General features: G+C 40.7%; 1 protein-coding gene across 1 annotated transcript; it reads right to left on the bottom strand.

Annotated features, from left to right (window-relative positions):
• Positions 1 to 11,653: 11,653 nt before the first annotated feature.
• On the bottom strand, positions 11,654 to 22,286 carry tgfb1a (transforming growth factor, beta 1a). The gene is made up of 6 exons (XM_046074257.1): positions 20,189 to 22,286; positions 15,665 to 15,949; positions 15,252 to 15,486; positions 14,650 to 14,800; positions 13,010 to 13,120; positions 11,654 to 12,893 (listed from the first exon to the last, which is right to left on the bottom strand). The coding sequence occupies exons 1-6, from the start codon at positions 20,517 to 20,519 to the stop codon at positions 12,846 to 12,848; spliced, it is 1,161 nt and encodes a 386-aa protein (XP_045930213.1). The 5' UTR covers positions 20,520 to 22,286; the 3' UTR covers positions 11,654 to 12,845.
• Positions 22,287 to 23,663: the final 1,377 nt, after the last annotated feature.

The following is a 23,663-nucleotide window of genomic DNA, read 5'->3' as shown; positions in this document are numbered from 1 at the left end:
GGTCCAGACCTTCTTATTATTTATTATATTGTAGCAGGTGAGTGTTTTGAACAACCCCCTTCTACCGTTATGTCAGACTTGCCTTGTAGAAGCCAAAATAGCAGCGGTCTTGTTTCCCCTCCTCTGCTCCACTCTGTCCAAATAATTCACTAATGAGAGCAAGACTTCAGGGGGGTCTGTGGGGGGTCGCACTTATTTGAACCACATGTTTTTCTAGAGGGCAGGGCAAAGGACTTCAAGCAAAATTATAGATAAATTTCGGGGGGGAAAACTCATCCCCTTGAGCTACACCCTTCCTCCTTTTTCTTATTACCCTCTATCTTGCTTGTGCTTGCTGGTTTTTCTGTAAGCTGACGTTTTTCTGGTGATAGCCTCTTTGAGTCTTCTACAAATCTCAGGGATTGCTCACATTATACAGCAGCATTACAACGTCTCTCCCCCATGTCCCAGTGGAACCTCCTGTTGATCAGTGTAGCCGCCAGCCAGCGTGCAGATCAACATCCTGAAATGACACACCGCATGTTCACTAAAGTTATTTGCGCTACGGGGGAGTGAGGAGTTGGAAATTTCATGTAAATGGAAAAGAAACACGATGCATACCTGCCTAAAAAGTCTGCAGCTGGCTTTACCTTTCCATATTAAAACTGTTTTCTTGTGTGTTTCTTGGACTTGTACCCAGGCTTGTTAGGGGTGGGGACTGGAGGAGGATATAGAAAGCAATTTTGTTTATATTTTGTTGAGTGTCTGTTTACATTTCTTCTAGAGCTGTTTTAAATATGAAGTTAGGTTGTTACCTTCAGTGCCTGCAATAAAAAATCAGAGGCAGTGTATGTCCTGGTGAGCAGATATTATTTTGTTTGAATCTAAATCCAGATTAACAAAATGTATTTTTTTGCTTTGTTTGTTTCAAAAAAACATTTTCTAGTTTTTGATTTTAAATGCACATTTTAGACAGCTAGTTATTCAGTATAGTTAAAAGGTAGTGACTGATGCTCTATGCTGAACATAAACCTATCTGAGTATAAGAAATGACAACCCTTTAGTTGTTTTCTATGCTTGATTCTAATGACAAGTTTTACTATTATTTATCCATAGTTTGAGAAAACAATGACAGAGGGCTTTGACTTGTTTCTGCTGACATTTTATTTCAATTTCTTTCTGCTGTAAGAACAGGAGAAAGTGATGCTTCTTTTCACAAAGAAAAAACTTGTTTGTTTGTTCCCTTCGTGAAAACAAATCATACTAGTACATTTCAGTTGACTCACTCATCCTTCATCATTCACATTCCTTTCAGCACTGTAACTTTGATAACAAACTTGCTGATAGAACAGGTGTCACGTAGCTCATATTTAGGCAGTGGCTACTAACCACTGAAACCATGGCTCCATACCTGAGTGTTAAGCCCAGACACAAGCTAAATGGAATAATGTCATAATGGGAGGTTGTTTTTTTTATGCCCCCACCCCCCATCAGGTCCGGATTTTCGAATCCATATATTCATCCAGATTCTCCCTACACACACCCCTGTCCCATTCGCCATCATTCTGTCATATATAAATGCTTTCTGTGTATCCTCCTTTCTGTCTCTTTTTCTCATTTGAGCAGCATAAGTGTTTGATGTGTGCTGGGCACGAGAACAAGGGATCGGATACACACCCCAAACAGGAAATGAGAAATTCAAGCAAATAGACCCATGTCTATACCCATGTCCCTCAGAGAGAAAGACAGATACTTGCAGGGAGGAATGTAGATAGACAGACCGAGGCAGACGATGGAGGATGTGAAATAGACACACTGAATCAGGAGGTTGTAAATGTTCAAGGTGAAAAGGCTGTTACATACTGTATGTGAGCATGAGGAAAGAGAGAAGAGGAACACCCAAGCATGATATTTATAGACAGTGACCACCCCAGATGCAGCTCCACATCGCCCTATGACATCAACCATCCTACTGAACCAACTAAGGGTGACAAAATCTTCCAGTAAACTGTAAACATGATCTTACCCTTTCACCTTTTTTTTTAATCAACAACACCTTTTCAGTGCTCATTTCGGGCTATGGAGAAGCTCACTTGGAGTCAGACAGTGCAGTATTTGTTTGCTCATTTCACCTGGATGTAACACCAGCTTTGTGACAGGCTCTGGATCACACCCACATCTCACAGTTGTACTAATGTGCCAGAACCCTCTAGCAGTTGAGCTCATAAAATAAGAAAGAGACCTAGGATTATCTATCAAAGCGACAGTGGCACTCAAGCAGAGCAGTTGTGAAATCTGCTGCAGCTCTTTCATCTGGCAGTGCGGTTGTTGTTTTCACGCTAGTTAACGGTAGCAACGACATGTTGTGGCAGCTAGTTTATTTTACATCGCAGGCTCTGCTCCTACTGTTTATGAGCAATGAACGATCGAGCAAGGCACACATGGTCAAGCTTTCCCACAGAAAGGAACCCACATCATAAGTGACTCAGGATGTCTGGGTGCACTCTGACCATTGGATGACTATGAGACTTAAAAGGGAAGGAAGACTTCCACAGGGCTTTGCAAACAAGGTTGAAGGAGAGACGGATTGTTGAGAAAACCACCTCAGCCTCTCCTAACTGGGCTGATTTGTCTCAAGTGGCATAAATAGCTAAGATCTGATGTGGTGAGACAGCAATAACAAACAAGCAAAGCAACAGACAGACAACAGTGTCACAAGTGTTCAAGACAAACTGTAAATATCTGTCAGAACAACATTACTTTCCCAACCACTGCATAATAGTGGACACATATAGTACAAACTTGAACACAGATGCCTTTTAACTAATGATAAACTAATGACTAAAACCTTGCCATGTCAATACCAGCTGTGAAACACAAATACAGACTCAGAAAGCCTGCGCAGTGTCTGAAAATATCCATTCACACATAGGCAGGCCATTCAGGATGTTGTGGGGGAGAGTTTCCTCTTCCTGTTTCTCTTACTGTTGGACTTTCCTGTCAGTTAGCATTAACTACTGACAGACTTTTGGGTGCCTTCCAGACTCATCCCTGAGCCTTTTTTATCTCTAGGGAGTATGATTCCTTACTGTAAAGTATTAGTTCACATCCTGTACACTTGGGTGGCCAGGCAGTCAATTCTAGGTACTCTCTGGAGCAGACAGCCTCTTTGCACCTATTTGCAGTGCAGAGACCAGCGGGTATATATTAAAAGAAAGTGAGGACCACACTCAGCGGCGCACTCGCATGTGTTCATCAGGTGAAGTGAACCAAAAATCAACCACAGATTCTATCTTCCAAACTCTCAATGGACCTCCGTGGAATGCAGTAGACTTTGTGATCTCCCTCTTAATCATCACTGTGGTCAAAAAGCTGATGACACCAAATTAATTTGTCAGGGAGTACTCAGATGAAGGCATGCTCTCTGTGGAGCTCTCAGGGTTCCAGTGTATTGACCGTTTATGATTCAGCAGTGCCAGAGGGCCGGACTGTGATACTGATGCTAAGATAGACTGGTTCGAATTAGTGCCCACTTTTGAAGTCTGGGTTCCGTTATACCAGTCCACTCCTGGGGTTTTTTGTCAGTATGTTGTGCACATGTGTTTATATGTAGGCTGCTACACTGTAGATGTGTGTATGTGTGTGTGTCTTTGCCAGGGGTGTTGTCAAGTTTAATTTCTTTGTTTTGTACTTTAAATTGGAGGCGGCAAGGGGGAGGTGTCAGAGAGGAAAACAAGCATGATTGAAAGCAGTGCTGGGAAAGTATTATGATGCTGTATGCTTTGCTTACAGTAAATGAAAGTAGCGATGCCACATTGTCAAAATATGTCCTGCATTAAAATTGTGTGAGTGTTAACAGAAAAAAATTAATTACAGGCTGGTAGGCCAGCCAATCATTTGGACCCTATGAAATGATTGCCCATTATTACAGTCACAGATACTGGATCTTTTTATATATTTTTATTAGATTTATTGATTGTTGTCAGGATGTAAAGAGAATTTCAATAAATATAGCCTAACAAAAAATGCTTCTAAAATAAATTGCCTTCCCTAGCTTCAAAGGTACTGTGTGTAATTCCTGGCCACATGTTCCAAACAACTTGAGGCAGTATTGTATGCATTGCATTCTTGGAGAGCTAACAGTAGGCCAAGATTACGCAAAATTAGACCAAATACTTTAGTAAATGTACCAGTAATTAGTTACACTACTTGTTAAAAGGGCAAAATAGTAGGTACAGAACATGAAAGCACATCATATGCAGTTAAAAAGTGGTGATTAATAGTAAAGCTTAAAAGCATTGAGTGACTTGCCTGATTTAGGGGAGGCAATTTTCTTTTTCTCTTAGTACAGCTACAGCAAAGATCTATTATGTATGCCATTATGTAGACTGTATGGTGTAGTACACATAATAGGCTATACAATGAATTTCACTCATCCCTAATAAGGGTGATAAAGCAATTATAAGTTACCTCACCAACAAACCAATGTGTTTATGAAAGATGTTTTGCTGGGCTCTTTCAGTAAAGAAACATTTTGTGAAAATAGTCATACTGTAGTAGTAGTAGTAGTCATAGCTCACTAAACCAGCGAGCTAAAATGGGCCACGGGCACACACAGGCTTCCTGAGAAGTTACAAAGAAATTGAGGTTGCAAAATAGGTTCATAGGTCTATACGTATATATCCATGTAAAACCTTAACAATTTTTTTAAATTATTCTACGCACAAAACCGACACAAAGACACCAATGTGCAGAAACACACACCCATGTAACACTATCAGTTCATTTTAAAATAATTTTTCAATTAAATATTTTTTCAACTTTTTATTGCATGAAATGTATTTAAGATGTTGTTACTGTGGCACTCCAAAGACAATAATGTCAGTTTCCCGCCAAAATTTAACTAATTTAAGCTAAAATTACTGTTATTCTCTCTTTACATTTAACTTAAACAGTTTTTAACAAATAAATATTTAAGAGACCTATGCCAATTTATAAAAATAACATCAGATAATAATAATAATAATAATAATAAATTGAATTTGTATAGCGCTTTTCTCGAACTCCAAGTCGCTTTACAGAGCAGATAAAGAAGCATGACAACAACGGCTATGGATAGGCAGAGGTGAAGAGATGGGTCTTAAGGCGGGACTGGAAAATGGTGAGGGACTCAGAGGTGCGGATCTCATGGGGGAGGGAGTTCCAGAGCCTGGTACCTGCCCTGAAAAAGGCTCTGTCCCCAAAACTGCGGAGCTTGGACTTGGGGATGCAGAGGAGACCGGCTGAGGTGGATCTGAGGGACCGCGAAGGTTGGTAGGGGGAGAGGAGGACAGGGCCAGGTGGTGAATGGCTTTGTAGGTAAGGACCCGGATTTTGTATGTGATCCGGTGAGAAATGGGAAGCCAGTGTAGTTGTTTTAGGACTGGAGTGATGTGGTGCCAGGATTTGGAGCGGGTGATGAGTCGTGTGGCTGCGTTCTGGGCCAGTTGGAGTCTTTTTATGTAGGTTGAGCTGATACCAAGGATCTTATGCATAGCTTCTTATGTGGTCTTATTAGTCATTTACCAAAAAGTAGCCCATTTTAGCTGACTTCACCCTATAATGGGACTGTGTGTGAGAGTGCATTGAATGGGAGGAGAAAAAATGAAGGATTGCATAAACCAAACACATCATTTCACCCTGCTGCCTGCTCCCAAAATGCCCCGATCACAGGAAATGGGTGTAAAGGAATGACTCAGCTTGCTTTGACCTCCGCTACCCCCCGACTCCCTAACACCCCCACCCACTCCTTCAGGGCTGCTTTAATTAGAAAAGCAACTCGTTTGTTTTTCTTCGTCTCAAAGGCCAGTCTGCCTCTCTCAATCTCTGCCTTTTAAAACGAGCGCATCCCAAGTTTGGTAATGACTCATAGCTTTCTCCTCCACCCATCCCTCTCATCCACTCTCCCTCTCTCAGTGTAATTCAATTGGCCTAGATTCCCCCTTTCGGTGCGGTGATGTAAAAAACAGCTGTCACACAGATGTATGCCTTTATCATACCTGCTCAGGTATGTCCAAGCCTCAGAATACGCGCTGAAATGCACGCTCCAACTTTTATAGTGTCATGCTGAAACGTTTATGTGTTCACCGAGGTTTAGTTAGGCTACTCAAGGCTAACACGCACACACATTCGTGCACCCTTGCTCATACACGTACACAAACACTCACATGTTGCTTCAAAGAACGGCGTGTCATAAACAGAGGGACTGGGAAGGAGGAATGTGTTGTTCAGTGGGGAATTCAGAGCCAGTGAGGAGAGGGAGGAGGGGTGGGGGGCATGCTGACCTAATGTCCCTCTGAGTGGAGGCAATGGAGGAACAGACTGCCGAGCCTTTCTCTCTGCTGTCATAACCCTTGTATGCCCATCAATACAGTTGAGAGCCCCACTGACACAAGAGGCCGACTAATCTAAAACAGACCCTATACCAAGCTATCCTCGAAAACCTAACACCTCCCTAACCTCCAGTTTATCCAATAAGAAGAGTCATGTTACCATGTAACACAGGCAATATGTATGTGTGTATGGGAAGATGATATTTCTTCCTGTCCACTGTGTCAGTTTAACACCAGTCTGTGTGATTTGTGACTTTAGCCACACCTCTCTACTTTACTACACATGTCTGCGCATGTGTGTGTGAGTGGATGAAGGAGGCAGTGGGATAAGTAATAGAGTGTGATTGAACTTAAGTTTACTCCCACTGGTGAGGGTCACAGCCTCAGTTCAGCCACGCTCACTAAGGTTTATGGAAAGCTGAAGCTCCACACTCTCTCCCAGCGTGCCTCTTCCACTGGCTTCTGTAACTACATCGCTGTGTCCAAAATCATTCATTATATTTTATATAGTGCATTACATTGTGTGCCATTTTGTAGTGTTGTCCAAATGTCTAGTTGGAATTATTAAATGCCATGTAGAAGACACAAATGATCCAACAATGAAATGAAAAAGTTTTATAAGTAGTGTATGATCAATGGCAGTGAAATAGGATTTATCCCTACTGATCAGTATTTATTTTACATTTACAATGAAACATACGATGACATGTCAAATGATGACAAATTTGCTTATTGTTTTCTGATTAATTGATTAATTGTTCAGTCTATGAAATCACAGCAAATCCTAACTTTCCACAATCACAATGTCCTGAATCCCAAGTTTTCAGTCTTCAAATTGATTGATTTGTCCAACCAAAAGTTACAAACCCAGATGTGTTCAGTTTACTCCTCATGATCAGAAATGATAAGCTGGAATTGGGACATGTTCCACATTTTGCTTGAAAAATGACTGATTATCAAAATTGTTGCAGGTAAATTTTCTGTTGATCAAATAATCAGTTAATCAACTCATCATTTCAGCTCTAATGTCAAGTGAAAGGGGTCACTCAAAGTGATAAACCTACTGAGAATAATCACCCGACTCTGCAGAGTTTTATTAAAAGAAGAAACTCTCTGTTAAAACTTCATTACATTATAGATGCTTGTGCAATAGAGGCTAGCTGGGGCTGCTCAAGGGAATGATGGGACCCTCAAACCTCACAAATTCTCCTCCCCTCTCACTGTCACTATCACCCACTGCGGTACGTTAAACTGCTATTTAGGGGCTGCCTCTCCTCTGTGTGCAGCATCTACATGGCCAATGTTGTCTTTTCGGACCCTAGAGTCAGATCTTGTCCTTTCTTTATTTCCCATGGAGATGGTAGCTGTTTATAGGGGTCGATTTGTCCCTGTAACCAAGGACAGAGAGAGAGATAGAGAAAGCGAGAGAGAGACTCTGAGAGAAAAGGAAATTGAGGGGCGGTACCGTGAGAAGGAGCCAGTCCAGAGATGTAATTGGTACCTTTCCTTTTTTAGAAAACATTTCTTACTTACTGAGGTCCAGCAAATGAGTCAGGGCGCAGCATGCTTTATAACCACACTCAGACACTCTCACATGGTTTATCATACTTTCCCTTTGTAGTTTTCACTTTGAAGAGGGTTTTAGTTTATCCTCTGTCTTTGATCATCCATGTTTTAAGCTATGATGTTAGCTACTGGTTATGTGCATGACAAAAGAGCGCAGCCACCATCTGGTGAAAAGGCAGTGAATGATTCTCATTTGCGAATAAGTTGTTTTTCCCAAGTTAATTTTTATTTTGCATACACTAGTGGTAAAACATTTTAGCTAAATACCTAGCAAGCAGATGTGTGTGGTCTTTTATTTTATCTTTCCCCATTCATTCACTCTTTTACATCTGTCTTCTTCCCCTATCACTTACCTTGTTTAGTTCAGGTGATAACTCAAAATGGCCAGGGCGTCTTCAAAGGACTTGCAGGGGTTAACAAAAAGATCAGAGAGGAAAAGAGAGAAAAACGGAGCAAAAGATATGCTCGGCTGAGTCAGACTGTGATAAACATCTTTGTTTAAACTACAGGTGTGAAGAGAGAAGGGCGGTGGTAAAGACAGGTGGAGTGGGGAAAACCTGTCTACTCACCGCTAACCTTTTGCATATTCAGCAGTGTTTCCACACACTTCTCTGAAAACTTCTAAAAAATCTAATGACACTGTGGTAATTTTCTTAGGAATCACACTTTATAATATGCAAAATACAATCATACACAACATACAATTATAAAAACAATCACTCAAAAAACTCACAGAGACCAATTTATTTGATGTTAAAATGTCAATAAAGAGAAGGTATTTATGTAATAGTAAACTAACTAAATTAAAATTAAGAAATAAAGTAAACTGTTGCTAATGTTAACTACAACAATCACAGATCCAAGAGCCTTGATTGTACTCTTTCATGTGATTATATTATGGCTTACAGACAAATTAAATGAAATAGAGTACACCTAAATAAATGAATAGAATGAAACAAAATGAAGATATTACACAATTGAAATCCAGGTTAGTGAAAACATGAAGGTGTATAAAATATAAAATAGAAGTCAGTATTTACTCCAATTTATTCAGCCAGACCCCTTAAATCGATATATATATATATATATATATATATATATATATATTTCCCAACAATACAAACTTCACAAGGAAACAAAGGCAATGTAGAAATATGTACACTGTTATTTTTAAGAAAATGTATTTATAAAAAGAATAAAACAGCCCAATTTAATTATTTCACAGTGAAATTAAAATTATTTTTTTAAATGACAAAACAGTTATAACTGGGAGTAGGAAGGCGTGTTTGTTGATGTGTGTGTTTGTGTGCATATGGAGCACCTGGAGCAACAATGGCTTTGAGCAGCTGTGTGACTGTGAAGCAGAGCTGAGCAACAGCAGGACACCAGCGTGTGTTATTAAGGTCACAGTCAGCTCCGTCTGAGTCCACAGGAATTACACCAGGCGACTTTACTGCTCCACTTTTAATGACCACTTGAGGCAAAAGATCAGTGGACATATAATTGCAAATGTAGATGTTGTAATAAGACGGAACCCAAAATAGAATTTCTAGACCAGTGGCAAGGCAAATCAGCTTACATTTAACATGATCAGTTTTCATTGTGAGCTCGTAAAAGTGCCACAAAGAGAAAATGTTTCAGGCAGCATTACATGAAACATGAGCCTTTCATTATGAGCAGATAAAAGAAGACAAATGCAGCACATGGATACAATTAAAGGGCCAGTTATGTCAAAATTAAATGACTTATTCACGCTCATGAAGTGCAGCAAAATAATTTTTCTCTGGTTACTCATGCGGTCGTATAAACTCGGCATGTAGATTGTGTTAGTGGTAAAAAACACCTGCTTGACCTTGAAATGCTGCAGGCATTCATCTGCTCTCTTTTCTCTTATGGGTTCAAGTGTCCTCTTTTTCCTCTTTGGATGCAGAATTTTCTGGGATGTGGCAGGAGGTGTCAGCAGTTTGTTTCATTCCCATAAAAAGCTTTAGGGCTCAAGAGGAAGCAGCTGCTGAGAAGTGAACACTGGTTAGAAGGACAAGCCTACTTGAGTTTGACTTCCCTCTGGGACTTTTACATTAACACCTTGATAGATTTATGATCCTCTTGACATTCATGCCCTTTGTTTGGTCATTACAGGGAAAGTAAAACAGGTGGAAGTGCAGGCATTTTTAGAAACAAATTTTAATGATCTTGTCTCCTCCAAAAAACTTGCTTGTTGGGGTTTGGTAATGATCTTGTTTTCCTGGAGAAAAAAATGCCTTATAACATTCCAATTATATTCACACTGCCAAGATAAAACCGTACATTTTGTTCCTCAGCTCCATTAAAAATCAAGACCTGGCAACAGATCTGTAGGAATCATCTTGAAAGGTGAGACAAAAGGGGATTCAATTATGTTGGTCATGTTTCATTTTACTTTGTTTATCCGCCTTCTCAGAGTGCTTTTCAAACAAGCGCACTCTGTGTTGGCTCACAGGAGAAAAATTCCTGTGCTTTCCTGAGGAACCCTGGGTAACGTGACCAGCTTTGGAACAAGATAGCACAGATCACTGTCACCTTATTAGCAGCACAGGCATCCCCCATACCACTCACAAGCACAAAGCTTATGTAAGGCATTTGACGTTGATGTGCTTGAGCTGTGGCTGTGTGTCAGTGGGTTCAGTGTTTTCATGTGCATGTGTACAGTATGTGTGTTTAATTTTCCATGTAGTCACTGCCCTTAAGTCTGGGACTTACTAACGGGTCTGGACCTGCTCTCCTCACTTCCAATTCAGCCTCGTGGGCTGCCAGTAATCCCTTGAGTACTGAGGGAGAGGGGTGGGGCTGGCAGGGTGGGGGTGGACAAGGTGCCTGAAGATAGTAAAAAATGTTGGTATGGCATGCATCCCTACAGGTAAAGGCAGTGCCAAGAACAGGACTGTGCGTTCAGGAATTATACTGTTGGCTTAGCCATCGGTGAAGCCCAGCGGGACTTGCTGCTCTTCTTCAGTCAGTCCATAGTCGTCCAGAGTAAACAGGAATCCACTGCTTGCCCAGAAATAGACCACACACACCTAGCACACGCTTTTCCACTGGTAGATTTCTCTCTTGACATTGGACAATCATTGCTAAGTGCACAACCTGGTGTTATAAAATTTGCTGAAATAAGCATGATGTGTGCTCTGTGCATGCTGAGCGAGGTATATCCCCATCAGCAAATGATTACATGACAGACTGTAAAGTAGAAGAGCAGCCTTATACTGAAAAAGTGTAGAAGGAAAAGGAGGTGTGTATAGTTGGGGGCCTTATACATCAGCATTGAGCTATAGCCTTAATCTACATTGGCCTGCTCTACAAGTGAAGTCAGTTTTATATAAAGTAAAGTTACATTTTCAGATAAGGTTTACCTTTTACCAAAGCCAACCATACCCTAAATGTGTACTTACACATTCATAGACCAAAACATGGTCAACACTAATAAGATAAAACCTTTCATTCATGTTTTCAGACAAAGACAAGACAAAACTGCATGTTTAAATGGTGGTGGAATTCATGTCCACAACAAGATAGGTGTGTTTTAGTTTGTGCTCATTTCGTAAAATGTTCTCTCCCCTTGCCGTAATTAAAACACACACGTATGCATGCATGCACTGACAAGTGGAATACACACACACCTACACAACACAGCTCTCTGACAAGTGGAAACATTGCATGTGGTTCTATTTTGTTCACAAAAATCTTCCACTCTGATGTGATAATTTAGCATCAATGTTTATTTCATTTTTTTTATATTTACAAATGCAAATTTCAAATGGTAAGTGCACTATAAAAGCATGGTAAACTGAAACTATAAAAGTATGGTAAACAGATTGTGTTGGTTTTATTCCTTAAACAAATATAAGCTGAATTAATTCTTGAGTTGTGCAAAATGTATACCACTTCAAATGAAAGTAAAAACTTGTCTGACATAAAAGGCAATAAATTGACCCTAATTTACTATGGTGATAAAAAAAACTGCAAATGTGTGTATTAAGTTGTAATGGCTTCCCTGTAACCAACACCACAACCACATCCCCTGACCCTCACCATCTTATGACAACAAGCTGGCTGTAAATCATAAGAGGGAGAAAACATGGTGTCATCACTCTTACAACCACTGATATTACTCATTGCTTTGAAAACACAGAAGGCTTCATAAGGACCAGCTGACATTCAATTATGAATACAAACATAGTGACAAAACAAGCATTGTATTAATCACGTGGGTTGAAAAAACAAACAAAGCAAGTAAAACTGATGGACGGTTCAGCTGACAACTCCAGCTCAGTCAGAGGGAGTTTCCCCAGGTCGGACTGTCCCCGTGGTTGTTTGCTGTCCTTTATGGTATAACTCTTGAAAACACCTGGCATTATCTTCCAGGAAAACCCCAACAACCACTGTTTTCCATACCTGGGATTTAGCACCTTTAACAATGACTTCTTCGAAAACGTCTTTGAAACCAAAAGTGTTCTTTCATCAAGGTAATTTTGGTCCTCATGTCCTTTGGCATCCTTTATCCACCTTTTTTGTTTATAATAAATCATTTAAATCCTTTTCCATGTCAAACTGACACACTTGTATACTTGTATATCACTTCTTTACAGATCTGTCCCTCCAACAAATAAATTAATTCATTTCAAGACAGATACTTTTACTGCTGCAAGAAAAAAGTATATACACACAGAAAATATGATCTATAATATCTATATAAAGAAGTCCATGGTTGGATGTGCGTTCAACATGAACCACAAATATCCTGATGACTTTAAATATTTTGTTCCCTTGTCCACATTATAATTGTCCTCATTATCTCTGTCACATGCTCCTCTCTGTGGTCTCAAACACGACTTCTTCCATCTCTGTAGTATAGGTTTGAGGCGAAGCAGAGCAGTGTGCCATGTTGTTTTTTTAGCTACACTTGCAGGACTTCACAATCATATTGGACAGCTGCTCCACCTGAAAGTGAAAATCAACATTAATGTGATAAATCATCTGTCTGTGTTGCTTTCACATAAAATGTTCTGTAAACATTTCACCTCAGAAAGGAGGTTACTTTACTGTGGTATAGATACCTTGTGTTGCCTGCCCACGTAGTAAAGGATTGGCAGTGGCTCCAGTGCCTGGGGAACACAGCAGGGCTGGGCAGAGGCTCCTGGGTTGTGGTGCTTATACAGGGCCAAAATCTGTTAACAATTATATGGGGGATAGAACTCAGCTCAGAATTTCATCACCAACATGACATATGCCAAAGCAATTGTAGAGTTATTTTCTTAAAGTCAAGGTATTGGCCTTAAAGTGTTGCTTCTTAATCAGTCTTTGTATATTTAATGTATTTATTTTACTAAATTCATTTAAAAACATTTCTTAAAGAATGAGAATGAATGAGTTTCCTTTATACGACTGAATAGTTCTGATAAGTGTTGTTTTTGAGGCAATTCCACTCTGCAAAGAATAGGACAAATGTTTTCAAGCAAATACATAAAAATTATAAAATAAACATTTTCAGTTACACGATATTGACACAAAATGTTAAATACGTGGGACTTCAACTGAACAAACCCGTTTGTTTATACTCGGTGAGGCACCTCTAAAACACCGAGCTAGACTAAAGCAAAGCTAGTGGTGTACCAGAATCAGAATCTGTTTATTGAACAGTACAGCGTTCGAAAAATTAAGTGTGCCAAACCAATAGTGAAACCTGTAATCAGAGAACTGGAGATACATCCAGTAACTACTCCTATATCTTAAAATGAAAAGCACAATGCGTGCCTAGTTGCAAAAATTCTGAAATGCACAACACACATCATTTTTTGGGTGCACGCTGGGGACACTGCATTGAGCATAAACCTATCTCAAGAGTCTGCAGCCAAACTAATGGCTCTGTGAGGCTGTACTTAGGCACCACTAAATGTTATGTCAACGCTAACATGCTGACTCTTAGTAGGTAGGCTATAATGTATTCCATGTTCACCATGTAAGTTCATTATGATAGCATGCTAACATTTGGTAATTATCACTAAACACAGAGTAGAATACATCCAAAGCTGAGGGCAATGTCATCTGTTTTGCTAGTATTTGGTTATAAACCAAAGTATCAGGCAAATAAAATTTTTGTCCTGATGGTAGCGCAAGATGAAATCACCAATGATGTTACAACTCATCCTTAGGGAATATCAGTGTCTGAACCAAACTTCATGGGAATCCATCGAGTAGTTGTTGAGATATTTCAGTCTGGACCAAATTCAAAGTCAAATTCAAAGGCCTATATTATTTGAATTAGGCGTGTAATTACTGCCATTAACAATTAGTATGTCATTAGTATGTTATTTTTCTGATTAATCGATTAATTGTTTAGTCTATAAAATGTCAAAACAATGTGAAAAATACCCAAGGTCATGTCTTTCAATTATGTGTTTTGTCCAGTCAACAGCAGCAAAATCTTACATTTGAGAATCTGGATCCAGAGAATGTTTGGCTTTTTTTTTCTTAATGAATGAGTTAAACGATTAATCACTTATCATAATTGTTCATTTTCTGTTGACCAACTAATCACTTATTGTTTCAGAAATAATTTAAACCATCCCTGACTCTCACACAACACAGACTTCCCCACTTGATATGTTCCACACATATGACTACTGGGGTGTGAATCAAATTGTTGTACCTTATTCAGCCATGTCATAGATGCGGATTGCGAGGTGTTGTATTATACCTGAGAATATTTGTTTTCAGCATTCCAGATGTAGGTGCAGGACCCCATGCAGTAGTTGGCATGGTAGCCGGTCGGCTTATGTATCCACTTCCAGCCCAGATCTTTCCTGAAGTCAATGTACAAGCTCCGCACGCAGCAGGTCTCTGTCTGGCTGCAAAAGAGAAAACAGAGAATTGTCGTTAGTGAAGTGAGGTGTGTGATGGGATTTTTAGAGTTGCTGTAGAAGGTGCATTTTCAAAGTCAGTCAGTTTTAAAGCTGTTCTAAGGATGGTTTTAATGTGAGATGACACACATCCCGTCAGTGCACAAATTGCAGTTGCATTTGCGAAGTCTTTCCTGTCCTAAACAAGACAACAAAGATTTACTCTGTTTACCTGAATGAAAGTCTAGGGTCTGATAATACTGCAGTCACTTGTCCGCCCAAAGAAAACAACAAAATAAAACTTTAGTGTAGAATTACAAATTGTCTTCCTGTGTAGCAGGGTGTTTTACCTGTCACTACCTTTTGAAGCTTTCAGTGGGTTAGGTTGCCTATTGCTGCTTTAAAACCTTAAACGAAATGAAATAAAACAGAGCAATGTGATATGTGACGGATTGCTTACGCTGTACAGGTGTCCTTCGTCTCCGTGGAGCGTTTTTTGCGTGAGGTGAGGTGGCTGCTGATGTTTTGAGGGATGGACATGGTCAGGATGTAGGGTGGTTGCTGTGTCAGCAATTGCAACATCGCTGTGTCTCCTCTACCATTCGCAATCCCAGAAATGCCGAAACTGAAGCCACCTTCAACACTCGTCTGGCTGCATTCACAGAACAGCCGAAGTTGGAAACCCTGCTCATCCTCTGGTAAGACAGAAATGTACAACATGGAGCAATTTCAAAACTGATTGGTTACTTTATCTGTGAAGGTAAAAATCATCTGGAAATTGCCAAAGACCGCACACGGGTTGAACTCAACCAATGAACAGAGGTCATAGTAGCAATCAATAATCAAGCGATCAATAAATAAAGCTTATCTTACCGCTCTCTTTGAGCCAGTTCCGCAGGGTCTCAGTGACATCGAAGGACAGCCATTTGTCTTTCAATTTATTAGTGATGAAGCGGGAAGCGAGGTAGCGTGCAGAGGTCCCTAGGCCTTGGTACAGCTCCACCCGCTGCTCATTAGCTATCGTGGGACTCTTGATGAGCATCCGTAGCTCCGCACTGGTCAGCAAACTGGAATCCCCCACACTTTCCCGTATGTTAGAGATGCTGAAGAACATCGGGATGCTTTTGGAGGTCTTGGTGTTCTCTGTGTTATTTTTTCCTGTGTGATTTTAAACAGGAAATTACTAATTAGGAGATTTCATAAAACCATTTTGGACAACCAAGAAGGCAAGAATTAATCTCCACACAGATAATGACTGACAATATGTCAGGTCATGTCACATGTATTTTAGAGAGACAAATGTAAAATGGATGTCCAGCTGCCATGTCATATGATCTAGAGTCTCAAACCAACCTCATCCATAAAGAAGGGGAACTACTTATACAGTAGATTTGCAATTACTAGTATAGTTAATAATTATTATATATATATATTTTTTTATTTATAGCAGGATTATTACTGAATGCTTTTGGTATAAGACAAATGCATTTTCTGGAGGGGTGGAGCAGCTCTGGTGAGGTTGTGATCATGGAGCTCTGGTGTGTTTTTGTTAGTTGATAGACCACAATAATGGTCTATATCGCAAATACACTTTACGGCAACATGTCGTGGCACAAGAACACATGATTTTTGAACTAATAGAACACAACAATGAGATAAATAGGGTCTCTAAGGGAACAATTAATGGACATGAGGTTCAAAGAATCAGGTCCTGATACTTACAAGTTCTATGAACTTTTTTGGATTACACTATAATTCAAGTATTCACTTGGTTATATTTGCACATGTATATACATACATCACTGCTGTTCACTACATAATTTTTTATTATGTTTTTCATAAACTTCATGAAAATTGTTTTCAGAAATGTTTTTCATCATTCTGTACACACATTAAAAAAATGTAATGGCCAAATTCACAGTGTTACTCAATAATCTTAACTGCAGCCAAACATTCATCTAGTCCAGCTGCTGTAAAGTTGATCATAGAGAGCGTTTTGTTTTCTCACAGTATCCCTGCCCATATTTGCAACTTTTATTCTGCCCATATCATGACAGCAGGAACATTCCCCTGCAGAGCCTGATAGAAAACAGAGCCAAGCTACTGAAGGCTTTAACACCATAAATCTAACAGAGTTACATTACAAAGGATTAAGTTGGACGGAGACATGCAAAGATAAGCACAGGAAGGCAGATGATCGTGAGTCAAACACTATGTAGAAAGAAAGAATGAGATTCGAACAGGGTAAATCCAAAGAAAACAGCAAAGTGAAGAATGTACTCTTGAATATAACTCACAGTTGTGAGAGGTGGAATGGTGTGAGTGGGGGTGCAGAGAAATTGGAGATGTGTATCAATGGAGACTGGGTCTGGCCCAGGCCCAAACCTTCTACTCTAGCTCAGGCTGCCAAAGCCAGGATTCTCTGCTCTCAAGTCCGGGAATTACTCTTTGACAGCAGCTACAATCCAGCCTTGCATACTTGAGCTGCGTAGTCTATCCAGGCTGTACCAGGATCCTCCATGTCATGGCAGCTTATATATCATTTACCAGTATCGCCATCTGTGTTGTTGCTTAGGTAGTGTTTCACCCCTTGTACTGAAGCCAAACTGAAACTGAAAAGAGCTGGTGTAGAGTGTAAAGGGAAATGAGATGACATTTTACTGGTCCCACCCAGAGCAGAGTCAAATGTTTGGTTGTAAGTGCATGAGTGGAAACACAGAGCGTCACCACGGTGTACAGTATGTGGAGAGCGGTGAATTGGCAATGATCTACCAAGCAGCACCAAGCACGGAAAGTCGTAGTCTCCAGCTACTTTGAGTAAACTGAGATAAATGTGTTAAGGGTTAGAGAAGTGTTTACGAAACAGGAAATTACATCACTTCCCCTTAGTAGCATTTTGGCTGCAGTACCATAATTACAGTAAAGCTTTATCCTCACTTCTAGTTTTGTCATTTCTGGAGGCCCATCACTGAATTGCTCATGCGATCAAAATAAAACACCTTGAGGGAACAAAGTGTAAAATATATTCTCCATGCTTGGCTGAGAATAGGCTCCGCTCTTCCAGATAGGGGTAAAGATAGCACCCAGGCCTGAGTACTAAGATGGGTGTGGGGGGATTTGTGTGTTGAATCAGGGCCTATCCACAGGTAAGCCGGGGACAGCTGTTGTGACAGGTAGGGAGACAACTCTGTAATTACCAGTGGGAGGAACCAGATTCCAGCAACAGCTAAATATCTTCCTCTCTGCTCCGCCCTTCCACAGCCCTCTTGCCAATGTCTCGTTTCCCCACCTCACCCTGTTTTATTCGTACTGTCCGACCCCTGTTGCTACTCTTCTTCACTGTAGGGTGGTGGCAGCTTCATTTACTCTTAAATATAATAATTATTCCCAGAGCAGTGAACTCATTTCACTCCTGAATGGCACAAAGTGGCTGGTTTCCAAAGGAGAAAAGAGCTCTCTCTCTAAATGAGATGACTTACATTTGGACCAACACCACGTTAAATGGGAGAAGTGAATTTGTGTGGGCTTCATGGGAGGGATGTGACTGCTAACTGGCTGAAGGAATTTAGCCTAATTCACCACACAATTACCATGATGGAGACTAAAACTATTAAGTTAAAATGCTCTGCACACAAATATGCATCCCCATAGGCTGTTTTAGTGTATCAGGAAAGTGTGAGTCGCCCAATAAAAAGAACCACAAATTACAGTGACAAACAGGATTGTTAATATATTTTTTAAACTTGTTCTCCAGTTGGATACCATTTTAATTGATAAACACAGCCCTGTCTTTAACTTCTTGCAGAAGAGCAGAAGGTCTATTGTCTCCCACACTCCCTTGTTTGTGTTTTTCAAAAAAAAAAAAATGCAAAACATTTCTTGCTAGGTCTACACACAGGGTCTTTCCCAGTATGTGGAGCTTGAGTGTTGTAAGGAGCTGTGCTGAGGGGTTAAGACAGTGGATGGGTGTTCTCTGGCATTCCACAGAGGTAGGAAACACATGCTCCCCATGGGCACCGCTTGCACCGGACCTGAGTCACTCAAGATCTCAGTGGCCATCAGCCTGCCTTCCTTCCTGCCAAGCTGCCCTGTCACAAACATGCTGCAAACACACTGATAATAAGCTCAGGAAACCCAGCAGAGAGAGGAGCAAAAGAGAAGGGTAAAGAGACAGGAAAAGAGACTGGTAACCATGGGCAGAGAGACATGGAAATTAAATCAAAAATGATCAGGGAGAAAGAGATATGATGAAGAGTAACTGACAGGATAAGCAAGGGAGAATCCAATGCTCAAGTTACAGGAAACCCCCAATCCCAGAGGGACAGAGAGAGAGAGAGAAAAAACAGAAAACGAAAGAGAGAGAATGAGACAGGGTGAGGGTAAAGGAGTGTATTTCATGTCTTCTCTCATCTCATATTTCCATTTTCCCTTCTGTTTTTTTTGTTTGTTTTCATCTAAGTAAAACAAAATCATGCCCTTCATTTTGAAAGTTCCTTTGTTCTCCCTTTGGTCTGCACACTCCTAAGCATGGTCAATCGAGTCTTTCTTTTGATGTGGTGGATAAAAGAGGGATAGTGTGGATGCCTGCCTGATAGGGTGAGAAGTATGGGCAAGTGGAGAACAATGGAGCAAAGAAACAAAACAAACAAAAATGTTTATTATAATAGTTTGGGAGTCATTGCAAAATTACAGCCAAAAGACATTTGGCTGAAAAGTATATGCAAGCAAGCCAAACAAACAGCGCTAATAAAGCTGTAAAAATGCCGTGGATACCACAAAAGCAACGCAGAGCATCAGACCAGATGCAACACACAGTCTGCTAACTTTTAACGCGTGTGATCTCTGAACTTTTCATGTTGCCTGAAGATGTTGGGTGGAGATCAGAAGAGGTACACATGTATAGGAAATTTATGGACTAGATTGGAATTGACACCAGCCATCGGGCAAATGCTGGTTAATTTGGGCTGTAACCTCAAAGTTTGTTTATCCCAATGAGTGCTTTAAGGCTAATTTATGCTGAATTGTGGTGGATCAACAAAATGAAATGTGAAATGTTGGAAATACCTTACATCTTCTTTGGTTTTTAATACATTTGTAAACAATAGTTCTTTTTCCAAATGGCACCAGTTGAATATCCTATGCCATTAGCAACTGTTTATTTTTCAAAATGGAAACAATTAATGCACCTACAGGATTTTTGCTTCCATGTGTGTGTCTTGAGCCATGTGTCTTAGGTGCCTGTAAATGTTTGAGCATAAATACTATACTAATAAAATACTATTACTTGACATTTTAATGCTGAAATAAAGCCAACAGCAACTGCCTCCAATCTTGACAATGGATGTGTGCTCAATACACATTACATACATTACTGATGTAGAGTTATCTGGTACTCACCGGTCATGTTGAACTTGTGCAACACCTTGGCAAAATACTCCTCCTCCTCCTGTTCTGGGGGGATGTCTGGTGGGCTCTCGGTCTGCTGCTCAATCAGCATCTCCTTGGTGCTGTTGTAGAGGGACAGCAGGGTGGTAGGGATATCTTCATCATCTCCTGTCTGATCTGACTCAGGCTCTTTTGGCAAACGCAGTTTGCTAAGGATCTGGCTCCTAATGGCCTCAATGCGCTTTTTCTTCACCATCTCCAGGTCCAGTGTCTTACATGTAGACATACCGCTTACATAGCCCACTGTGTACACAACCATGAGCATCAAGAACACAAGCTTCATGGCGCCAACTTCACTGTTTGCAACCACTTATGCACGTTGGTTCTCAGCAAATCCTCCCTCACCTTTCTTTCACTGCCTGTCTCCAACCAGGGATGTTTAGGGAACAGTGAATCACTCTGTGGAGAGGTGTGAGTGATGCACGGTGTTTACCCAAGGTAGAACAATTAAAGTAGTGTGGAGAGTCCTGAAAGTTCAAAACTACTGGTGCCACTGCTGTCGCTGCTTCTGTGAAAACCACCTCACACTTGTGTCTTCTTTACATAGAGGCAGGTGGCAGAATCCGCGTGGGCAGACAGACATCGAGTGATGAGCCAAGCTCTGACTCAGCCACACAGGTAACACAGTGACGTCCTAGATGCTGATGTGAGTCCAAAGCATAGCTGTCAAATGCTAAAAGATCCCAGCCAAACATGCACATAGACTCAGAAGAACTCTACAGCACTCATCAGTCCAAAATAATTTACCAACAAAAATACAATTCTGCCTCTGTATTCAGAGAGCAATTTGTGATTGATATGATTTCAAGCCTACACACACAATATTAAACTGAATTCTGTCTCACTTGAAGCAATTGTATACACTTCCACGTGTCAGCTCAGTGCTGTATTTGCTCTTTCACCAGAGACTGGCCAGAGCAAATGTGAAGGAAACTCTTTAACGCTAAAAACAATGAGTGAGTGGTGTTGGCAGAACCCAACTTACTGAGTATCTTAGTCTAAGGCTTTTCAGCTGACACCACTTCCTGTCCTTGAATCAGGTCTCTTCACAGATCATTGAGGACAGTTCTGTACATGGATGTGATGTCAAATAAGCCCCTTCTAAATGTCTCTAATACGTCCTGTGCTTAAAATGGAAACTATTTCTCTGTTTTTGAAGTTTGATCAGATTATCTTTGGCTTCCTTTACAGCCCAGATAAAACTCTCAGGGGATTTGAGTCAGTCCAGAGCTAATCAAATAACCACGGTGCAGTAAAAGATTGTAAAATGTAGTATTTAAATAAATCACTTTCACTAACTTATTCTTCACCAGTCACAAACCTATGCAGTCAAGCCATAAGAAATGTCCCTACAGAAAAACATCTGATAAACTGGTATCGCTGTCCGCTCTGACTACCTCTTTTTAGAAATAACAGCATGTGATCTGCGTACAGCTGCAGTTCACCAGAAACTGCTTTCAACACATCCGACTCATGCCTTCTTCACACACAGAGCAGCTGTCTCTGTAACTGTGTCTTCATTCTCAAATACAATTCAATAGTGTATGCTCTCTGTGTATCAAGCCTGAGAGGAAAACAGCTTAAACAGATGCTATCAGAAGATAAAAACACAGCAAAACTGTCAATCAAACACTGTCCTCCTAACAAAATGTTAAGTTTGACACACTTTCTCTTTAAATGTGTGTATCATCCAGAAACAGCAGCTGTAACAACAGACACAGCAGCTGGAATGACAACAGTAGCAGGAGTAACAGTTCCTCTTAGCTCACACTGTTTTGGGAATCGGAGTGTAGTCTCGTCTCTGTCCTCTCTTTATCTATCCATCCATCGGCATCACCTCGTTTATGCCCTCTGCAGCTCCTTCACACCTTCCCTCTTGAGTCTCTTCTGACACGACTCCCTGTTCACACTTCTATTTAACTCCCTGCCTCTCTGCCTTTCTCCCTGTGCGCTCCCTCTCTCCTGGTGCTTGTCAGAGCTTGCTGGTGACAAAGTGATTTGTGGGAGCTCTGAGCTCAGCTAACTTTTGTCTTGCGCTCACTCGCTCTGCCTCTCTCTCCCTCTAACTCGTCTTTTTTTTCTGGTTCCTGTTACTTGTCTAATAGAGCGAGGAGCTCTCCGCCCAGGAAATGAGGGTAACGGCCGCAGTGTAACACATCTGCTGTTTTACAGAGCTCTGGTGCCTGCCCTCTGTCCGGATCAGGAAGCCAGGATTGAACACACTGAATGACTGACTTTAGAGGCCTCAGCTCTCTCACACTCTCTCGCTTGTCTGTCTCTGAGACTGACATGTCAACAAGCCTTGCATGGCACCAGCGTCTCGCCAAACTGACAGCCACATTTACCTGGTGGCTGCGAAGGTGAACGCCTGCCAGCCCAAAGAACTGAGCCACTTGGGACTAGCATGTCTAAAAGTAGAACGCTGAAGTTCAAGGGATGGAGAGCCAACAGGGCTGGACTGTGTGGTGCACTGTCCTACGTCTGGGTGCTTTTTAAAGGTTGGATTGTGTATTTTCAAAAGGAAGACTAGACGAAACAAACCAGTGATGGTTTCAGTCATTTTGTCTCTGTCTGAAGTATGATTCAACAGGGAAGATTGCTATAGTAGCCTACAGTCTTTGTTTTTTAGGTTTTGCCTGAAAGTGTTTCCTGTGGGTGTCTATTGTCTTCCATTCACTGGGACACTTATGAAGAATTAACCATTCATCAACCACTGACAACAAATGGTGACATTTAACATAAGGAAACTCACGGCAAAAATCCCCTGAGTTACCACACTATAAACAATTCGACAGTGTCAACTGCACTATGTCACTGATTACCATTAACGATAAGAGGGGGAAAGTGCGGCTATCAAATGTCAACAACTATTGCTGTTGTGTTGTTCTGTATGAATTGATAGGTGTTCACTGTCACCTGGTGGTCAAAGATGGTACATGACATGTTAAATACATGTTCGGGTGATTTTCCTTTTGGTGATAACACACCAACGTGTTTGGGTTGACATCTCTATCATCAACCTCAAGCCTATGTTTAGTTCATCCACACACTTCATCCACTCTTTTCACACAAAATAATTGGGCAGTACAAATGTACACAGCCATTATAACAACAGTGTATACTGTATGAGGTAGAGAAGGGTCACAACAGACATAATTACAGTTGTTTCTTCCTGTATCATTTTGTCTGAGAGATAAAACAGTAAAATTAGAATTAAATTAAATCAAAGACGTCTCTGTATATAAATAATATTTTTTTGTATATGTAAATGTTATCATGCTTGCTTTGGCAAATGTCTGTTTCCCATGACAATGAAGTCCCACTGACTTGAACTGAATGAAGTTCTTCAGTGCCCCCACAGATTTTCATTAACATAGCAGTTGGGCATTTGATGAATCGCAGATAATGAGCATTTCTTCTTTCACAA

The sequence above is a fragment of the Micropterus dolomieu genome, linkage group LG17, assembly GCF_021292245.1.
Source record: "Micropterus dolomieu isolate WLL.071019.BEF.003 ecotype Adirondacks linkage group LG17, ASM2129224v1, whole genome shotgun sequence".
Classification (NCBI taxonomy): domain Eukaryota; kingdom Metazoa; phylum Chordata; class Actinopteri; order Centrarchiformes; family Centrarchidae; genus Micropterus; species Micropterus dolomieu.
This window is presented reverse-complemented; position numbering and strand designations above follow the sequence as displayed.